Raw genomic sequence first — 15,670 nt, forward strand, 5'->3', positions numbered from 1 at the left:
CCTGGGTCTCCTGATCCAGCATGGCAGGGACCGCACTGATCCCCAGGCTCAGCCTTCTCCATGGACAGCTGCAAATCTGTCTCAGAGGAGGGAAAGGAGATCCCGACCTAACCACAGTGGCTCCTGCAGTCTGCAGCCGCTGTCAGCCATGGCCTCTCCAGGTCGGGGTCTCTGCCCACACCAGGGTTGTGGAAACTGAGTCCTGTCATCTGAGTGTGTCAGCCTTACAGGCCAGGACCGGAAGTCTCCTTTACCTGATGGGAGACATGGACGCCCCTACCCTAGGCTGGTTCCACAGTTTCTAGAACTTTCCAAAGATACATTCTCCCAAATCCCTGTGGCTGAGATTTGCATCCCTCACACTCCAATTACGTCTATTCCCAGAATGGCCACCTGAGCACTTATGGTGTGCCTTGGACAAATACTAAATTGTGGGGGGGGCTTTTTCTTTTTTTTTTTCTTCCTTCCTTTTTTTTTTTTTAAGTTGTCATTTTGCTTTTAGTCAGTTTTTTTCCCCCCTACTGGGGTGATACTGTTTCTCTCTCTCCCCCTCATGTTATCATCTGTTTCAGTCTCCAAAGGAGCCAGGGATGGGGGGTGGGGCGGACACAACTCTGCTAATCTGGATAATTAGACAAGTCAGTGTTTCCTTTTCACTAGAAAGGCTCCTGTGAGCTTAGACTGTTTTCTGCCATATGAACATCCAGAGCCCTCCTGCTCTCTCGGCCCCAACAAGTCACAGTGTTGCCCCAGTGGATTAGGAATTGAACTTCCTCATAGACAGGGTCTTCTGCAGCTCCAGGACAGGAGTGACAGGGACGATCCACACACCCCTGTGAGCACTGCTGTGTCCCAGGGAGTGCTGCCCAGGGCTCCACAGCACACTTCCAGGGCTCCTGGTGACAATACCTTGTATCTTGTCCCCCAGAGGCAGGGCTTGCGGAGTCATTTTCTCTGGCTGAGTGTCAGAGGTTCACCACATTTCTGCTGCATTTGGTGATGGCTGTTCACTTGGACAGACAGTTATGCTGGTCAGCGTAACTGTAAATGTGCAGTTCTGTGATGAGGGGATCAGCTCTACCTGAGGTCACTAGTGTGATGACAGAATTGTCCAAACAGACACAGTTTAGTGTCAGCATTGGTTTAACTTTGTCTTTGCAGATTTCAGTTTATCTTGTTAAGTGAGGGATTTATTAATTCGTCCTCACAGATCCCCCAAAGACACATGTGACCCATCACCCCACACTGAAAGGAGATGGCACCCTGAGGTGCTGGGCCCTGGGCTTCTACCCTGCTGAGATCTCCATAACCTGGCAGAGGGATGGGGAGGAACAGACTCAGGACATGGAGCTGGTGGAGACCAGACCTTCTGGGGATGGAACCTTCCAGAAATGGGCAGCTGTGGTGGTGCCTTCTGGGGAAGAGCAGAGATACACATGCCATGTGCACCATGAGGGGCTGACACAACCCCTCACCCTGAGATGGGGTAAGGAGGGTGTGGGTGCAGAGCTGGGGTCAGGGGAAGCTGGAACCATCTATAGACCCTGACCAGGGTCAAGGCTGAGACCTGGGGTCATGACCCTCACCTTCCCCTCCTGTCCTTCCCTTCTAGAGCCTCCTCAGTCCACTGTCCCCATCATGCCAACCATTGCTGTTCTTGTTCTCATTGGAGCTGTGACCATCATTGGAGCTGTGGCGGCTGTTGTGTGGTGGAGGAGGAGAAACACAGGTAGGAAAGGGCAGGTCTGGTTCTCTCCCAGCCCCTTTTAGAAGTGTGCTCTGCCTCACTAATGGGAAACATCCACACCCCTCATTGCTCCTGACTCTAACCTGGGTCTGCTGTCAGTTCTGGAAACTTCCTAGGGTTGGGGTCTTCCCTGGTCTCTCACAGCTTTTCTCCTCACAGGTGAAAGGGGAGGGAACTATACTCCAGCTTCAGGTAAGTGTGGGGAGCGGGATTGTCCCTGAGGCCCTTGGGGTGAAGCTGGTTATTTGGGGAGCTCTGCCAACCCATAATACCTCCTCCAGTGAATTATTCTAGAGGCCATGTTTTCACCTTCCTGTGACTATATATAATTTCAACCTAGGCAGGGACAGTGCCCAGAGCTCTGATGTGTCTCTCCCAGGCTGTGAAGGTGACACTCTGGGGACCGATTTGGGGAGGGGCAAAGTGGACATGACTGGGTTTCAGGGACTCCCAGAATCCCCTCTGAGTGAGTGGTGGGTGTTGGGATGTTGTCTTCACAGTGATTGTTCATGACTCTTGTTTATAGCGTGAAGACAGCTGCCTGTCCTGACAGAGTGACAGAGATGTGCTCAGGTCTCTCCTGTGACGTCCTGAGCCCCTCAGTTCACTCTCAGCAACAGTGTCTGATATTCCTGTGACCCTGTGGGCTCAATGTGAAGAACTGGGGATCCCAGCTGGCCCTGCACACCAGGACCCTGTCCCTGCACTGCCTGTGTTCCCTTCCACAGCCAACCTTCCTGGTCCAGCAGGCAGGAGGGGACATCTCCATCCTGTCACCTCCGTGCTGCCCTGGGCTGCAGCCCCTGACTCCCCACTGAAAATAAGAATCTGAATGTGAACTTGATGTTCACGTCCTTGATCTGACAGGTGGATTGGTGGGTAAATTAAAGGATTGAAATACTTAGAGCTTGTGGAGGAAATAAATGGCAGCATGGAGAACCTTCCAGAATCTGTGTTCATTATGCTGTGTGTATCTGGTGGACAAGATGAGGCTGTGGGAGCTGAGTGTGAGCAGGACTTTGCCCAGGTGGAGCTCAGTCCATTGTTGGCTGTGACATGGTCACTCCTCAGCTCTGTCACCTCCTGGCTCTGTTCTCTTCATCATTTGAACCACATGCTGAGAGCCTGTGATCACAGGGACACTGGGATGACAGAGCCTTGTCCTGTGCCCAGGATTGTGAGCAGCCAGGGCTGCTGTGACAGGTCAGCCTGGGCTCTGACCTGGCCATGGCTCTTCACCCCGTCTTCTCTGTTTATTTCTTGTCTTTTTAGTTTGTATGGAGGACTAGGCCTGTTCTTGTACCTGTAAGTGGTGCCTTCCTCCTTATCCCTTGGGGTCCCTGAGTGACAGCATTAAGAGGTGTTTGTCTATCTTTGTTCCCTCAAGAACAAAGTAGGCCCCTGACTCAGGAGACTGGGCTGAGAAGATGAACTTCAGTCTCCTGGGCTCCTGCCTCCTTCCAGGCCCCTCCCTGGAGGTTCTCTCCTTCTTTCCCATCTTTCAGAATCTAACCCGGGTTGTAGGATGGGCAGAGAGGAGGGATGCACAGGTTCTCATCTCAGTCTGTCCTATTGGATCTGTGTTCTGCCCAAGGTCCCCTGCCCTTCCCTGGCTCTGGGAATCCTGGTGCTGCCCCCAGTGGTTACTCAGGAATTTACAGGCTGAGTCGACTGGAGATTTATTTAAAAGACATATTCCAGGGACTGCAGAGATGGCTGAGGGGTTGAGAGCACTTGCTGCTCCTGCAGAGGACCCGGGTTCAGATCCCAGCACCCACACCATGGCTCACACCGTCCATAACTCCTGTTCCATGGCTTCCACTGCCCCTGTGGACACCAGATAGGCACATGGTACAAACACATACAGCTAAGAAAAACACTCATAGACATAAAATTAACAAACCTATTATAAAATAGATTGTGAGAACACCAGAGATGGAAATTACTTCACCCCTGCTACAGGTTCCAGCCCCTGCAGTTTTCTCTTCTAGCTTTGTGACCTAGAGTCAGGAGCTCCAGGAGTTTAGCTGAGATGTTTGAAGACCAAGAAGTTGACAATCTCTGTCATGATGTAGCCATCTTTGTCTTGTGAGGGATGGTGACTTCCAGTGCCTGGGACCTAGCAAACATTCATACTCAATAAATGTTTGATGGATGAATAAAAAAAATAGGATAATGGATCAAAGACAGAAAGGCAGGTGGAGAGGGAGGGAGGGCTTTGCTGAGGGGAAGCTCAGGTGACTCTGACCTCAGTGTGAGGGGACCTGGTGCTGCACCCGACACACCAGCATGTGGCCTGAGGTTGTTTTAATCAAGGGAGCTTCTGTAGAAGAGGGAGGTGAGGGTGTGAATTTTCCTCTAGACTGAAACATCCCTGCTGGAGCCAGGAGGAGCTGAGGAGGCTCAGGAAGCACAAGAAGCTACAGATTCACGGAGCTGACACAATGTAGCACTTCCCTCTCAGGGTTAAACCAGCTGCAGTTCCTGAGGGAGAGGAGACTGTTGAGTGGAGCTGCTGGGAGCTGTGCAGGGGACTGCAGTGATGCAGCTGTGTGAGTGACATGCACACTGGAGTGGTCAGCTCAGTGGTTATACCCTGACTCACCTAGGCTCCTGTGAGTGACCAGTGAGCCCAGGGTTCACCATGCTGACCCTGGATGGATGTTTTCCTTGGTCAGCTGTCACTGTCTCCATCTGGGGTGGAGGAAATCCACTACTCAAGCAGGGGACACATGAGTGTCCCTTGTGATCAGCCCACAGAGTCTGTTCCAGATGTGAGATGGAAGTCCTGTTTCTAAGACACACTGGGAAGTGATACAGAGTTGCTGGTCTCCTGGAGAAGCTGTGGTGGGAAGATGCCTGTGATACATTGTAAGGGAATCAACAAGGATGGGTTGTGTGGGGAGGTGGAGGGCAGAAGGAAAGTGTCCAGAGTACAGGGGAGAGGAACAGGGTAGAGAGCTATTGTTTTTTTATATTTATTAATTTTTTTAGTGTGGCATGCTGACACATACATGGTTTATTCCTGGCTCTTTCAAAGTAGAGTCAGGTAGATATCTTTGAGTTCAAGTCTAGCCTGGTCTACGTATTGACACCATCTCAAAATTATTTTTTTAATTATGTGTTTGTGTTAATTACCTTTCTGATGCTATGATAAAATACCATGACCAAAACAACATTTAAAGAGTTTGTTTGGGCTACAGCTCCAGTGGATAAGAGTGCATCAAGGCAGACAATCAGTTCACAGAGCTGCAGGCATGGTGGGGGAGCAGGAAGCTGAGAGCTTACAGCTTCAGTTGCAAACAGGAAGCAGAGAGAGCAATATAGAAGCAGATTGTTTGACTCTTTTTTTGTTTTTCTTTTTTTTGTTTGTTTGGTTTTTTGTTTGTTTTTCGAGACAGGGTTTCTCTGTGTAGTTTTGTGCCTTTCCTGGAACTCACTTTGTAGACCAGGCTGGCCTCAAATTCACAGAGATCTGCCTGGCTCTGCCTCCCCAAGTGCTGGGATTAAAAGCTTGAGCCACCACTGCCTGGCTGATTGTTTGACTCTCCCAGCCCCTCCCTTCCCCAGTACCATACTTTCTCCAGCAAGTCACACCTCTTAAACCTCAACCTCCCCAAATAGCCCCACCAACTAGGGAACAAAGTTCAACTACCCAGCACTGTGGGGAGATTGCTCAGGAAACCACCACAGTGGATGTGTGGTATCCATGTGGGTGTGGTCTGGTGAGTGCCTGGCTCCTGGAGGTCAGAAGAGGGTGTCAGAGCCCTTGGGTGTGGGTGCTGGGAACTGAACTTGGTTCTGGGCAGGAGCAGAAGGTGCTCTCTGCATCTCAGCCATCCACTCTGCCCTAAGGACGCTGTTCAGCTCAGTGTCATTCAGAGGGTGACATCTGAGCAAAGATCCTATAAAATCAGTCTTTGACTTCTTCCTTTCCTATTTATAGCCTCTTGATCTCCTTCAGTTGTCTTATTTCTCTAGTTAGAACTTCCAAACCAATATTGAACAAATATGGACAGGTTGACAGCCTTATCTTGTTCCTGATTTTCATTGAATAGCTTTGTTTCTCTCCATTTAATTTGATGTTGGCTGTAGATTTGCTGTGAATTGCCTTGATTATGCTTAGGTAGGTTCCTTGTATCCCTGATCTCTCCAAAACTTTTATCAAGAAGGAGTGTTGGATTTTTTCAAAAGCTGTTTTCAGCATCTAAAGAGATGATCATGTGGGTTTTTTTTCTTTCAGTATGTTTATTTGCAAGTATTTTGTTGAGTATTTTTGTATCTATGTTCCTAAGGGAAATCAGTTTGTAATTCATTTCCTTTGTTGTATCTTTGTGTCATTTGAGTACCAGGGTGACTGTGGCCTCATAAAATAATTTTTGCAATGTCCCTTCGGTTTCTATTTTGTGGAATAATTTGAGGAGTCTTGGAGGTAATAATTCTTTCAAAATCTGATAGAATTCTGGGCAAAAATGTTTGGCCATGGACTTTTTGGTTGGGAGACTTTTAATGACTGCTTCTATTTCCTTAGGGATTATAAGTCTATTTAAATTGTTTATCTGATCTTGATTTAACTTTGGCAAGTGGTATCTATCAAGAAAATTGTCCATTGCTTTTAAATTTTTCAGTTTTATAGAGTACAGGTTTTTAAAGTATGACCTAATGATTCTTTAGATTTCCTCAGTGTCTGTTCTTATGCCCCCTTTTCATTTCTGATTTTGCTAATTTAGATATTTTCTTTCAGTCTTATAGTTAGTTTGTATAAAGATTTATCTATCTTGTTGACTTTCTCAAAGAACCAACTCTTTGTGTCATTGATTCTTTGTATTGTTCTCTTTGTTTCTATTTTATAGATATCAGTCCTCAGTTTGATTATTTCTAGCCAGCTACTCCTCTTGGGTGTGTCTGCTTCTTTTTGTTCTAGAGCTCTCATGTGTGCTGTTAAGTTGCTGGTATGAGATCTCTCCAGTTATCTTATGTAGGCACTTAGTGCCATGAAATTTCATCTTAGCCCCACTTTCATTGTGTCCCATTAGTTTGGGTATGTTTGCATTCATTTTCATTAAGTTCTAGGAAGTCTTTCATTTCATTTCTTTATATCTTTCTGTCTTAACACAGTAGTTATTCAGTAGAGAGCTGTTCAGTTTCCATGAATTTGTAGACTTTCTGTTGTTTCTGTTGTTGTTGAAATCCAGCTTTAACCAGTGGTGGTCTGAAGGGTGCAGGTGGTTATTTCTATATTCTTGTATCTGTTGAGACTTGCTTTGTGTCAGAGTATGTGATCAGTTTTGTAGAATATTCCATGAGGTATATATTCTGAGAAGAAGGTATAGTCTTTTGTGTTTGAATAGAGTGTTCTGTAGATATCTGCTTGGTCCATTTGGTTTATAATTTCTGTTAGCTCCAGTACTTCTCTGTTTAATGTTTGTCTCATTGACCTGTCCACCGGTGAGAGTGGGGTCTACTGAAGTCTCCCACTATTGATGTGTGAGGGTTGATGTATGGTTTATGCTTTAGTAATGTTTCTTTTACAAATGTGGGTGCCCTTGAGTTTATGGCATAGAAGTTAAGTATTGAAACATCATCTTTGTGGATTTTTCCTTTGGTGATTATTAAGTGAATTTGGTGAATATTAGTATTCCTCAACTTTTTTGATTAATTTTAGATGAAGTCTATTTTGTTAAGTATTAGAGTAGCTACCCCAGCTTACTTCTTGGGTATATTTTCTTAGAACATCTTTTTCCAACCCTTTACTCTGAGGTAATGCCCATCTTTAGTGTTGAGGTGTGTTTCTTGTATGCATCAGAAAGATGGGTCCTGTTCTCAAATCCATTCTGTTAGTCTGTGTCTTTTTATTGGGAAATTGAATCCGTTGATATTGAGAGATATCAATGACTAACCATTGTTAATCCCTGTTATTTTGTTGTTTGTTGTTGTTGTTGTTGTTGGTGGTGGTGGTGGTGGTGGTGGTATGTGTGTGTGTGTGTGTGTGTGTGTGTGTGTGTGTGTGTGTGTGTGCGTGGTTCCCTTCTTTGGTTTTGTTACTATGAAATCATTTATTTCCTGTGTTTCCATGGGTGTAATTAACTCCCATGTGTTGGAGTTTTCCTTCTAGCACTTTCTGTAGGGCTGGATTTGTGGATAGATACTGTTTAAATTTGACTGTCTTGAAATAACTTGTTTTCTGAATCTACTGTGATTGAAAGTTTTGCTGAGTACAGTAGTCTAGGATGACATCTGAGGCCTCCTAGAGTCTGCAGCACATCTATCCATGCCCTTCTGGATTTTAGAGTCTCCATTAAGAACTTAGTTGTAATTCGAATAGGTCTACTTTTATATTTTACTTGTTCATTTCCCCTTCTAGCTTTTAATATTCTTTCTTTTTTCTTTATGTTTGGAGTTTTGATTATTATATGGCCAGGAAACTTTTCTGACCCAATCTGTTTGTATCTTTGTAGACTTCTCCTCCTTTAGGTTAGGAAAACTTTCTATTATTTTGTAGGAAATATTTTCTGAGCCTTTGAACTGAATTTTTTCTCCTTCTTCTGTTCCTTAGATTTGGTTTTTCATAGTATCCCAGATTTCCTGGATGTTTTGGGTCAGGGATTTTTTTAGATTTAACATTTTCTTTGACCAATGTGTCTGTCTCTTCTATTGTATCTTCATTGCCTGAGATTCTCTCTTCCATCCCTTGCATTCTGTTAGTGAACCTTGCATCTGTAGTTCCTGTTCACTTACCCAGATGTTCCATTTCCAGAACTCTCTCAGTCTGTGTTTTCTTTATTGCTTCTGTTTTCAGTTCTAGGTCTTGAACACTTTTATTGTTTCCTTTAACTGTTTATTTTATTTTTTTTTTCTTGGTTTTTCTGATTTTCATTAAGGGATTTAGTCTTTTTCTCCAATTTTTTGTTTTATTCCCTTGATTTCTTTAAGAAAGAATAAGCCAAAGTATCTTTATTTGCATATGATATCATGGTATACAGAAGAGAACCCCAAAAATTCGACCAGGAAACTCCTACAGATGATAAACACCTTCAGTGATGTGACTGGATACAAGATTAACTCAAAAAAAATCAATAGCCCTCCTAAATACAACTGACAAACACACTGAGAAAGAAATCAGGGAAACAGCATCCTTCACAATAGCCACTAACAATATAAAATATCTTGGGGTAACTAAGCTAGGCAAATGAAAGACCTGTGCAATGAAACTTCAAGACTCTGAAGAAAGAAATTGAAGAAGATGGAAAGATCTACCATACTCATGGATTGATAGGATTAATGTAGTAAAAATGGCCACCTTACTAAAGTCAATCCACAGATTCAACAGAATCCCCATCCAATTTTTTATGTGTGGTGATATATTGTGTGTCAAATAAAATTTGCCTGAAGATCAGAGAACAAAACAAGACACTAGATTAAACATAGTGGCCAGGCAGTGGTGACACACACCTTTAATCCTAGCACTTGGTAGGCAGAGATCTGTCTGGATCTCTGTGAGTTCAAAGCCACCCTGGATTATGTGAGATTGACTCAGTCTAGGAGAGAAACAGAGCCAGGCAGTGGTGGCACACACCTTTAACCCCAGTACTTGTGAGTAACATACCTTTAATCCCAGCACTAGGAAGACTGAGACAGGAAATAATAAGGCTGGATGGAGAAAGGTATATAAGGCATAAGGAGACAGAAACCAGAGGTCTTTTGTGAGAGTCTTTTGGCTGGGGATGCAGAGGCAATCAGTCAGGCTCTTTCGGCCGAGGAAGACATTCAGCTGAGACCTTTTGGATGAGGAGGCCTTTTGGCTTAGGCTCTCTTTTGGTTGAAGCATTTTGGCTTGGATCTTTCGGCTGAGGACACAGAGGCAAACAGTGAGAGGATTTGTGGAGTTGGTGAGACATGGCAGTGGCTGGTTCCTTTGTCTCTGATCTTTCAGAATATACCCCAATATATGGCTCTGAGTTTTATTAAGAACATTTAAGAATTCATGCAATATTTATGGACCTTCATATCAAAAAACAACAAACCCAGGATAGATACAATAAAAAAAATTTCTGGAGGTATCACCATCTCTGATTTCAAGCTCTACTACGTAGTGTTAGTGATAAAACATCATTGTATTACTATAAAAACTGACATGTTGATTAGTGGAATTGAATCAAAGATCCAGACATAGACCCACACACCTATGGATGCCTGGTTGTTGATAAAGAAGCCAAAAAATACACAATGGGAAAAAAGAAGGCATCTTCAACAAATGGTGCTAGTCTAACTGGGTGTCTGCATGTAGAAGAATGCAGATAGATCCATAGTTACCACCTTGCACAAAACTCAAGTCCAAGTGAATCAAAGACCTCAACATAAATCTACATACACTGAACCTGATAGAAGAGAAAGTGGAGACATCCTTGGGTACATCAATACAGGAGATAACTTCCTAAACAGAAAACCGATAGCCAAATCAAACAATCCAATTTAAAAATGGGATACAGATCTAAATAGAGAATTCTCAACAGAAGAAATTCAAATAGCCAAGAAGCACTTTAAGAAATGTTCAACAACATTATCACAGGAGTCAACTTCAGGAACAGAACACCACTAACATAGGTACATAGATCGACAATTGATAAATGGAACCTCATGAAATTGAAAACTTTTGGTAAGGCAAAGGACACTGTCAATAGGAGAAAACAGCAGCCTATAGAATGTGAAAAGATCTTCACCAACCCCACATCTGACAGAGGATTGATTTTCAAAATATATAAAACCTAAGAAACTAGTTATCAGCAAACCAAATAATGCAATTAAAAAATGGGGAACATCTAAAGAGAATTCTCAACAGAGGAATCACAAATGTCTGAGAAACACTTAAAGAAATGTTCAGCATCCTTAGCCATCAGGGAAATGCAAATCAAAATGATTCTGAGATTCCATCTTACATCTGTCAGAATGGCTAAGGTCAAAAACACAAGTGACAGCTCATGCTGGAGAGGATGTGGAGCAAGGGGAACACTCCTCCATTGATGGTGGGAGTGCAAACTTGTACAGCCACTTTGGAAGTCAGTGTGGTGGTTTCTCAGAAAACTGGGAACCAATCTACTACAAGACCCAGCTATACTGTTCTTGGGCATTTACTCAAAGGATACTCAATCACATCTAAGGACATTTGCTCAACTATGTCCATAACAGCTTTATTTGTAATATCCAGACCCTGGAAACAACCTAGATGTTCATCAACAGAGTAATGGATAAAGAAAATGTTGTAATTTTACACAATTTCTACTGCCTAGAGGACAGGGCTCGAGGGGGAATTTATGGAATTGGTGAATACTATGACTTTGTTATCTGAGGAGATTAGGGAAAAAACACTCACACTCTCTCTTGATGGCTTCCTTCTCTTTTTGATAATTAATTTTGTTTTTATTAAGATGTTCTATTCATTTTACATACCAACCACAGATTCCCCTGTCCTCCCTCCTCCACCCACTAGGCTCCCCCCTAAACCACCTCCCATCTCCTCCTCCAAGGCAAGGTCTCCCATGGGGAGTCAGCAGAGCCTGGTACATTCAATGGAGGCAGATCCAAGCCCCTCCTTCCTGCACCAAGGCTGCACAAAGTGTCCCACCATAGGCACTAGGTTCCAAAAAGTCAGCTCATGCACTAGGAACGGGTCAAGATCCCACTGCCTGGGCCCCCCTAAACAGTTCAAGCTAAACAACTGTCTCACTTATCCAGAGGGCCTAGTCCAGCACCATGGGGGCTCCTCAGCTATTGTTCCACAGTTCATGCCTTTCCCCTAGTTTGGCTAGTTGTCTCTGTACTTTTTCCAGTCATGGTCTCCATATCCCTTGCTCACACAGTCACTCCTCTCCCCCATTGACTGGACTCCTGGAGCTCCGCCTAGAACCCGGCCATGGATCTCTGTATCTGTCTCCATCAGTCACTGGATGAGGGTTCCATGATGACAGCCAGGGTATTCAGACATCCAATCACCAGAGTAGGCCAGCTCAGGCACCCTCCCGACCATTGCCAATAGTCTATGGTGGTGTCATCCCTGTGGATTCCTGGGAACCCCCACTCCAGCACTCTGTGTCTCCCTATTCCCATGGTGTCTTCATTTATCATGGTATCTCTTTCCTTGTTCTCCCACTCTGTTCCCGTTCCAGCTCGAACCTGCCACTATCCTAAGCTCTGATCCCCAGTCCCTTGCCTCTCCATCACTCTTCCCTCACCCCAAGTTTGCTCATGTAGAGCTCATTCATTTCTCATCACTGGGCAATCCATGCATCCTTCCTAGAGTCCTCTTACTAGCTAGCCTCCCTGGAACAGTGGGTTGCAGTCTGGTTATACTTTGCTTTATATCTAGTATCCATTTATGATGAGTACATACATACCATGTTTGTTCTTCTGAGTCTGGGTTACCTCATTCAGGATGATATTTTCTGGTTCCGTCCATTTTCCTGCAAACCTCATCATGTCATTGTTTTTCTCTGCTGAGTAGTATTCCATTGTGTATATGTGCCACAATTTATTTATCCATTCGTCAGTTGAAGGGCATCTACATTGTTTCCAGGTTCTGGCTATTACAAATAATGCTGCTATGAACATAGTTGAGCATGTGTCCTTGTGGTATGATTGAGCATTCCTTGGGAATATGCCCAAGAGTGGTATAGCTGGGTCTTGAGGGAGATCGATTCCCAATTTTCTGAGATAGCACCATACTGATTTCCAAAGTGGCTGTACAAGTTTGCTTTCCCAACAACAGTGTAGGAGTGTTCCCCTTGCTCCATATCCTCTCCAACATAAGCCGTATTCAGTGTTTTTTATCTTAGCCATTCTGTGTGTAAAATGAAATCTCAAAGTCATTTTGATTTGCATTTCCCTGATGACTAAGTCCAACTGGTCCTGGACTTTTTTTAGTTGGGAGACTTTTAATGACTGTTTCTATTTCCTTAGGGGTTATTGGTCTATTTAAATAGTTTACCTGGTCTTGATTTATCTTTGGTATGTGGTACCTATCTAGAAAATTGTCCACTCTTTCAGATTTTCCAGTTTTGTGGAGTACGGGTATTTGAAGTATGACCTGTCGATTCTCTGGATTTCCTCATTGTCTGTTGTTGTCTCCCTTTTCATTTCTGATTTTGTTGATTTGGATGATATCTATCTCTGCCTTTTGGTTAATTTGGATAAGGGCTTGTCTATTTTGCTGATTTTTTTTCAAAAAACCAACTCTTTGTTTTATTGATTCTTTGTATTGTTCCCTTTGTTTCTATTTTATTGATTTCAGTTCTCAATTTGATGATTTCCTGGCATCTATTCTTCCTGGGTGACTTTGCTCCTTCTTGTTCTAGAGCTTTCAGGAGTGCTATTAAGTCACCAGTATGAGATTTCTACATCTTCTTTATGTGGGCATTTAGTGCTATGAATTTTCCTCTTAGCACTGCTTTCATAGTGCCCCATAAGTTTGAGTATGTTGTACTTTCATTTTCATTGAATTCTAGGAAATCTTTAATTTCTTTCTTTATTTCTTCCTTGACCCATTGGTGATTCATTAGGGCATTGTTCAGTTTCCATGTGATTATATGCTTTATGTAAATTTTGTTGTTGTTGAAATCTTACTTTAAGGCATGGTGGTCCGATAAAATACAAGAGGTTATTCCATTTTTTTTTTTTTTTTGTATCTGTTGAGATTTGCTTTGTGACTGAGCATGTGGTCAATTTTTGAGAAGGTTCCATGGGGTGCTGAGAAGAAGGTATATTCTTTTGTGTTAGGGTGGAATGTTCTGTAGATACCTATTAAGTCCATTTGAGTCATAACTTCTGTTAGGTCCCTTATTTCTCTGTTAAGTTTCAGTCTGACAGATCTATCCAGTGGTGAGAGTGGGGTGTTGATATCTTCCACTACTAGTATGTGGGGTTTGATGTGCAATTTAAGCTTTAGCAATGTTTCTTTTACAAATGTGGGTGTCCATGTATTTGGGGCATAAATTTTTAGAATTGAGACTTCATCTTGGTGGATTTTCCCTGTGATAATTATATAATGTCCTTCCTGATCTCTTTCAGTTGATTTCAGTTTGAAGTCTGTTTTATTATATATTAGGATAGCTACACCAGCTTGCTTTTTAATTCCATTTGATTGGAAAGTCGTTTCCCAGCCTTTTATTCTGAGGTAGTGTCTGTCTTTCAAGTTGATGTGTGTGTCTTGTATGCAGCAGAAGGATGGATCCTGTTTTGTATCCATTCTGTCAGCCTGTGTCTTTTTATAGGCTAATTGCGACCATTGATATTAATGGATATTAATGACCAGTGATTGTTAATTCCTGTTATTTTTTGTTGGTAGTGTTGTGTGTTTCTCTTTTTTGGTATTTGTTGGTGTGGGATTATCTATTGCCTGTATTTTCATGGGTGTATCTAACTTCCTTAGGTTGGAATTTTCCTTCTAGTGCTTTCTGTAGGGCTTGATTTGTGGATAGGTATTGTTTAAATCTGGTTTTATCATGAAATATTTTATTTACTCCATTTATGGCGATTGAGAGTTTTGCTGGATATAGTAGTATGGGTTGGTATCCATGGTCTCTTAGTGTCTGCATAATGTCTGTCCAGTACCTTCTCACTTTCAGAGTCTCTATTGAGAAGTCAGGTATTATTCTGATGGGTCTGCCTTTATATGTTACTTGGCCTTTTTCCTTTGCAACTCTTAATATTTTTTTTCTTTGTTCTGTATGTTTAGTGATTTGATTATTATGTGGCGAGGAGTCTTTCTTTTTAGGTCCAGTCTATTTGGTGTCCTGTATGCTTCTTGTACATTTATATGCATTTCCTTCTTTAAGTTGGGAAAGTTTTCTTTTATGATTCTGCTGAATATATTTTCTATGCCTTTGAGTTGGTATTCTTCTCCTTCTTCTATCCCTATTATTCTTAGGTTTGGTCTTTTCATGATGTCCCAAGCTTCCTGGACATTTTGTGTTGTGACTTTTTTGGATTTAGTGTTTTCTTTGACTGATGAATCTATTTGCTCTATTGTATCTCTCTTCCATCTCTTGCATTCTGTTGGTTATGCTTACATCTGTAGATCCTGTTCATTTACTCAGATTTTCCATTTCCAGCCTTTCCTCAGTTTGTGTCTTCTTTATTGCCTCTATTTCAGTTTTCAAATCTTGAACTTTTCATTCACCTGTTTAATTGCTTTTTCTTGGATTTCTTTAAGACATTGATTTCTTCCAATGTTTTGTTTGTCTTTTCTTTGAATTCATTAAGGGTAGTTTTCCTTTCCTATTTAAAGGCTTCTATCATCTTCTTCAAGTCTTTTTTAAGGTCTATTACTTCTGCTTCTTCTGTTTTGTGATGTTCAGGTCTTGCTGGTGTGGCACCACTAGGTTCTGATAGTGCCATATTGGTCTTTATGTTGTTGATTGTATTTTTGCACTGGCATCTACCCATCTCTTTCCCCACTCCATGCAAGTGCTGTCTGTGTCTGAGGGAGCCTCTTTTGGTTTGATTGATATTCTTGGTCTAATGGGAGTTCTTGTTCTAATCCAGGCTCTTGGTGCAATCGGTGCAGATGGGTTCTGTGACTCAGGGCACAGACCTTAGTTCAATGGGCACCAATGGGCTCTGCCTCAGGGAGCAATTATTCCCAATTGGTGCAGGGTAGAACCTGTTTTCTGTTACCAATCAGTGCAGAATAGGCTTATGTCCCAGTTTTCACTGGTGTCACAGGGGGCTGTCTTCTTGGTGAGAGGAAGGGGGACGGGGCAGCTGGCTGGTCCCTGGGGCTCCAATGGCTTGGGGGAGGGGCACAGGGTATGCCCCCGGGGCCTAGGGGCTAGGGATCTGGTCTGCACAGTCCAGAGATGGAGCCTTACTTGTTCCCAATCGGTTCAGGGTGGGCCAATGTCTCCAATGGTTTCCTTCTTTATTCTCTGT

At 43.0% G+C, this 15,670-nt stretch overlaps 1 protein-coding gene across 3 annotated transcripts in view; it reads left to right on the forward strand.

Annotated features, from left to right (window-relative positions):
• The window catches only part of LOC114687933 (H-2 class I histocompatibility antigen, Q10 alpha chain-like), a 77,303-nt gene extending 74,607 nt beyond the window's left edge, over positions 1-2,696 (forward strand). For 2 of the 3 annotated variants that reach the window (XM_037199763.1, XM_028862556.2), the window contains exons 7-8: positions 2,088-2,135; positions 2,274-2,696. In XM_037199763.1, the coding sequence (XP_037055658.1) occupies positions 2,088-2,135; positions 2,274-2,278 (53 nt within the window). In that variant the 3' untranslated portion in view covers positions 2,279-2,696. Of the gene's footprint in view, positions 1-1,210; positions 1,487-1,612; positions 1,730-1,906; positions 1,940-2,087; positions 2,136-2,273 lie in introns of all 3 variants that reach the window. The other variant, XM_028862553.2, reaches the window with a different exon arrangement.
• The last annotated feature ends 12,974 nt before the right edge of the window (positions 2,697-15,670 follow it).

This window comes from Peromyscus leucopus, chromosome 16_21 (genome assembly GCF_004664715.2).
Source record: "Peromyscus leucopus breed LL Stock chromosome 16_21, UCI_PerLeu_2.1, whole genome shotgun sequence".
Lineage (NCBI taxonomy): Eukaryota > Metazoa > Chordata > Mammalia > Rodentia > Cricetidae > Peromyscus > Peromyscus leucopus.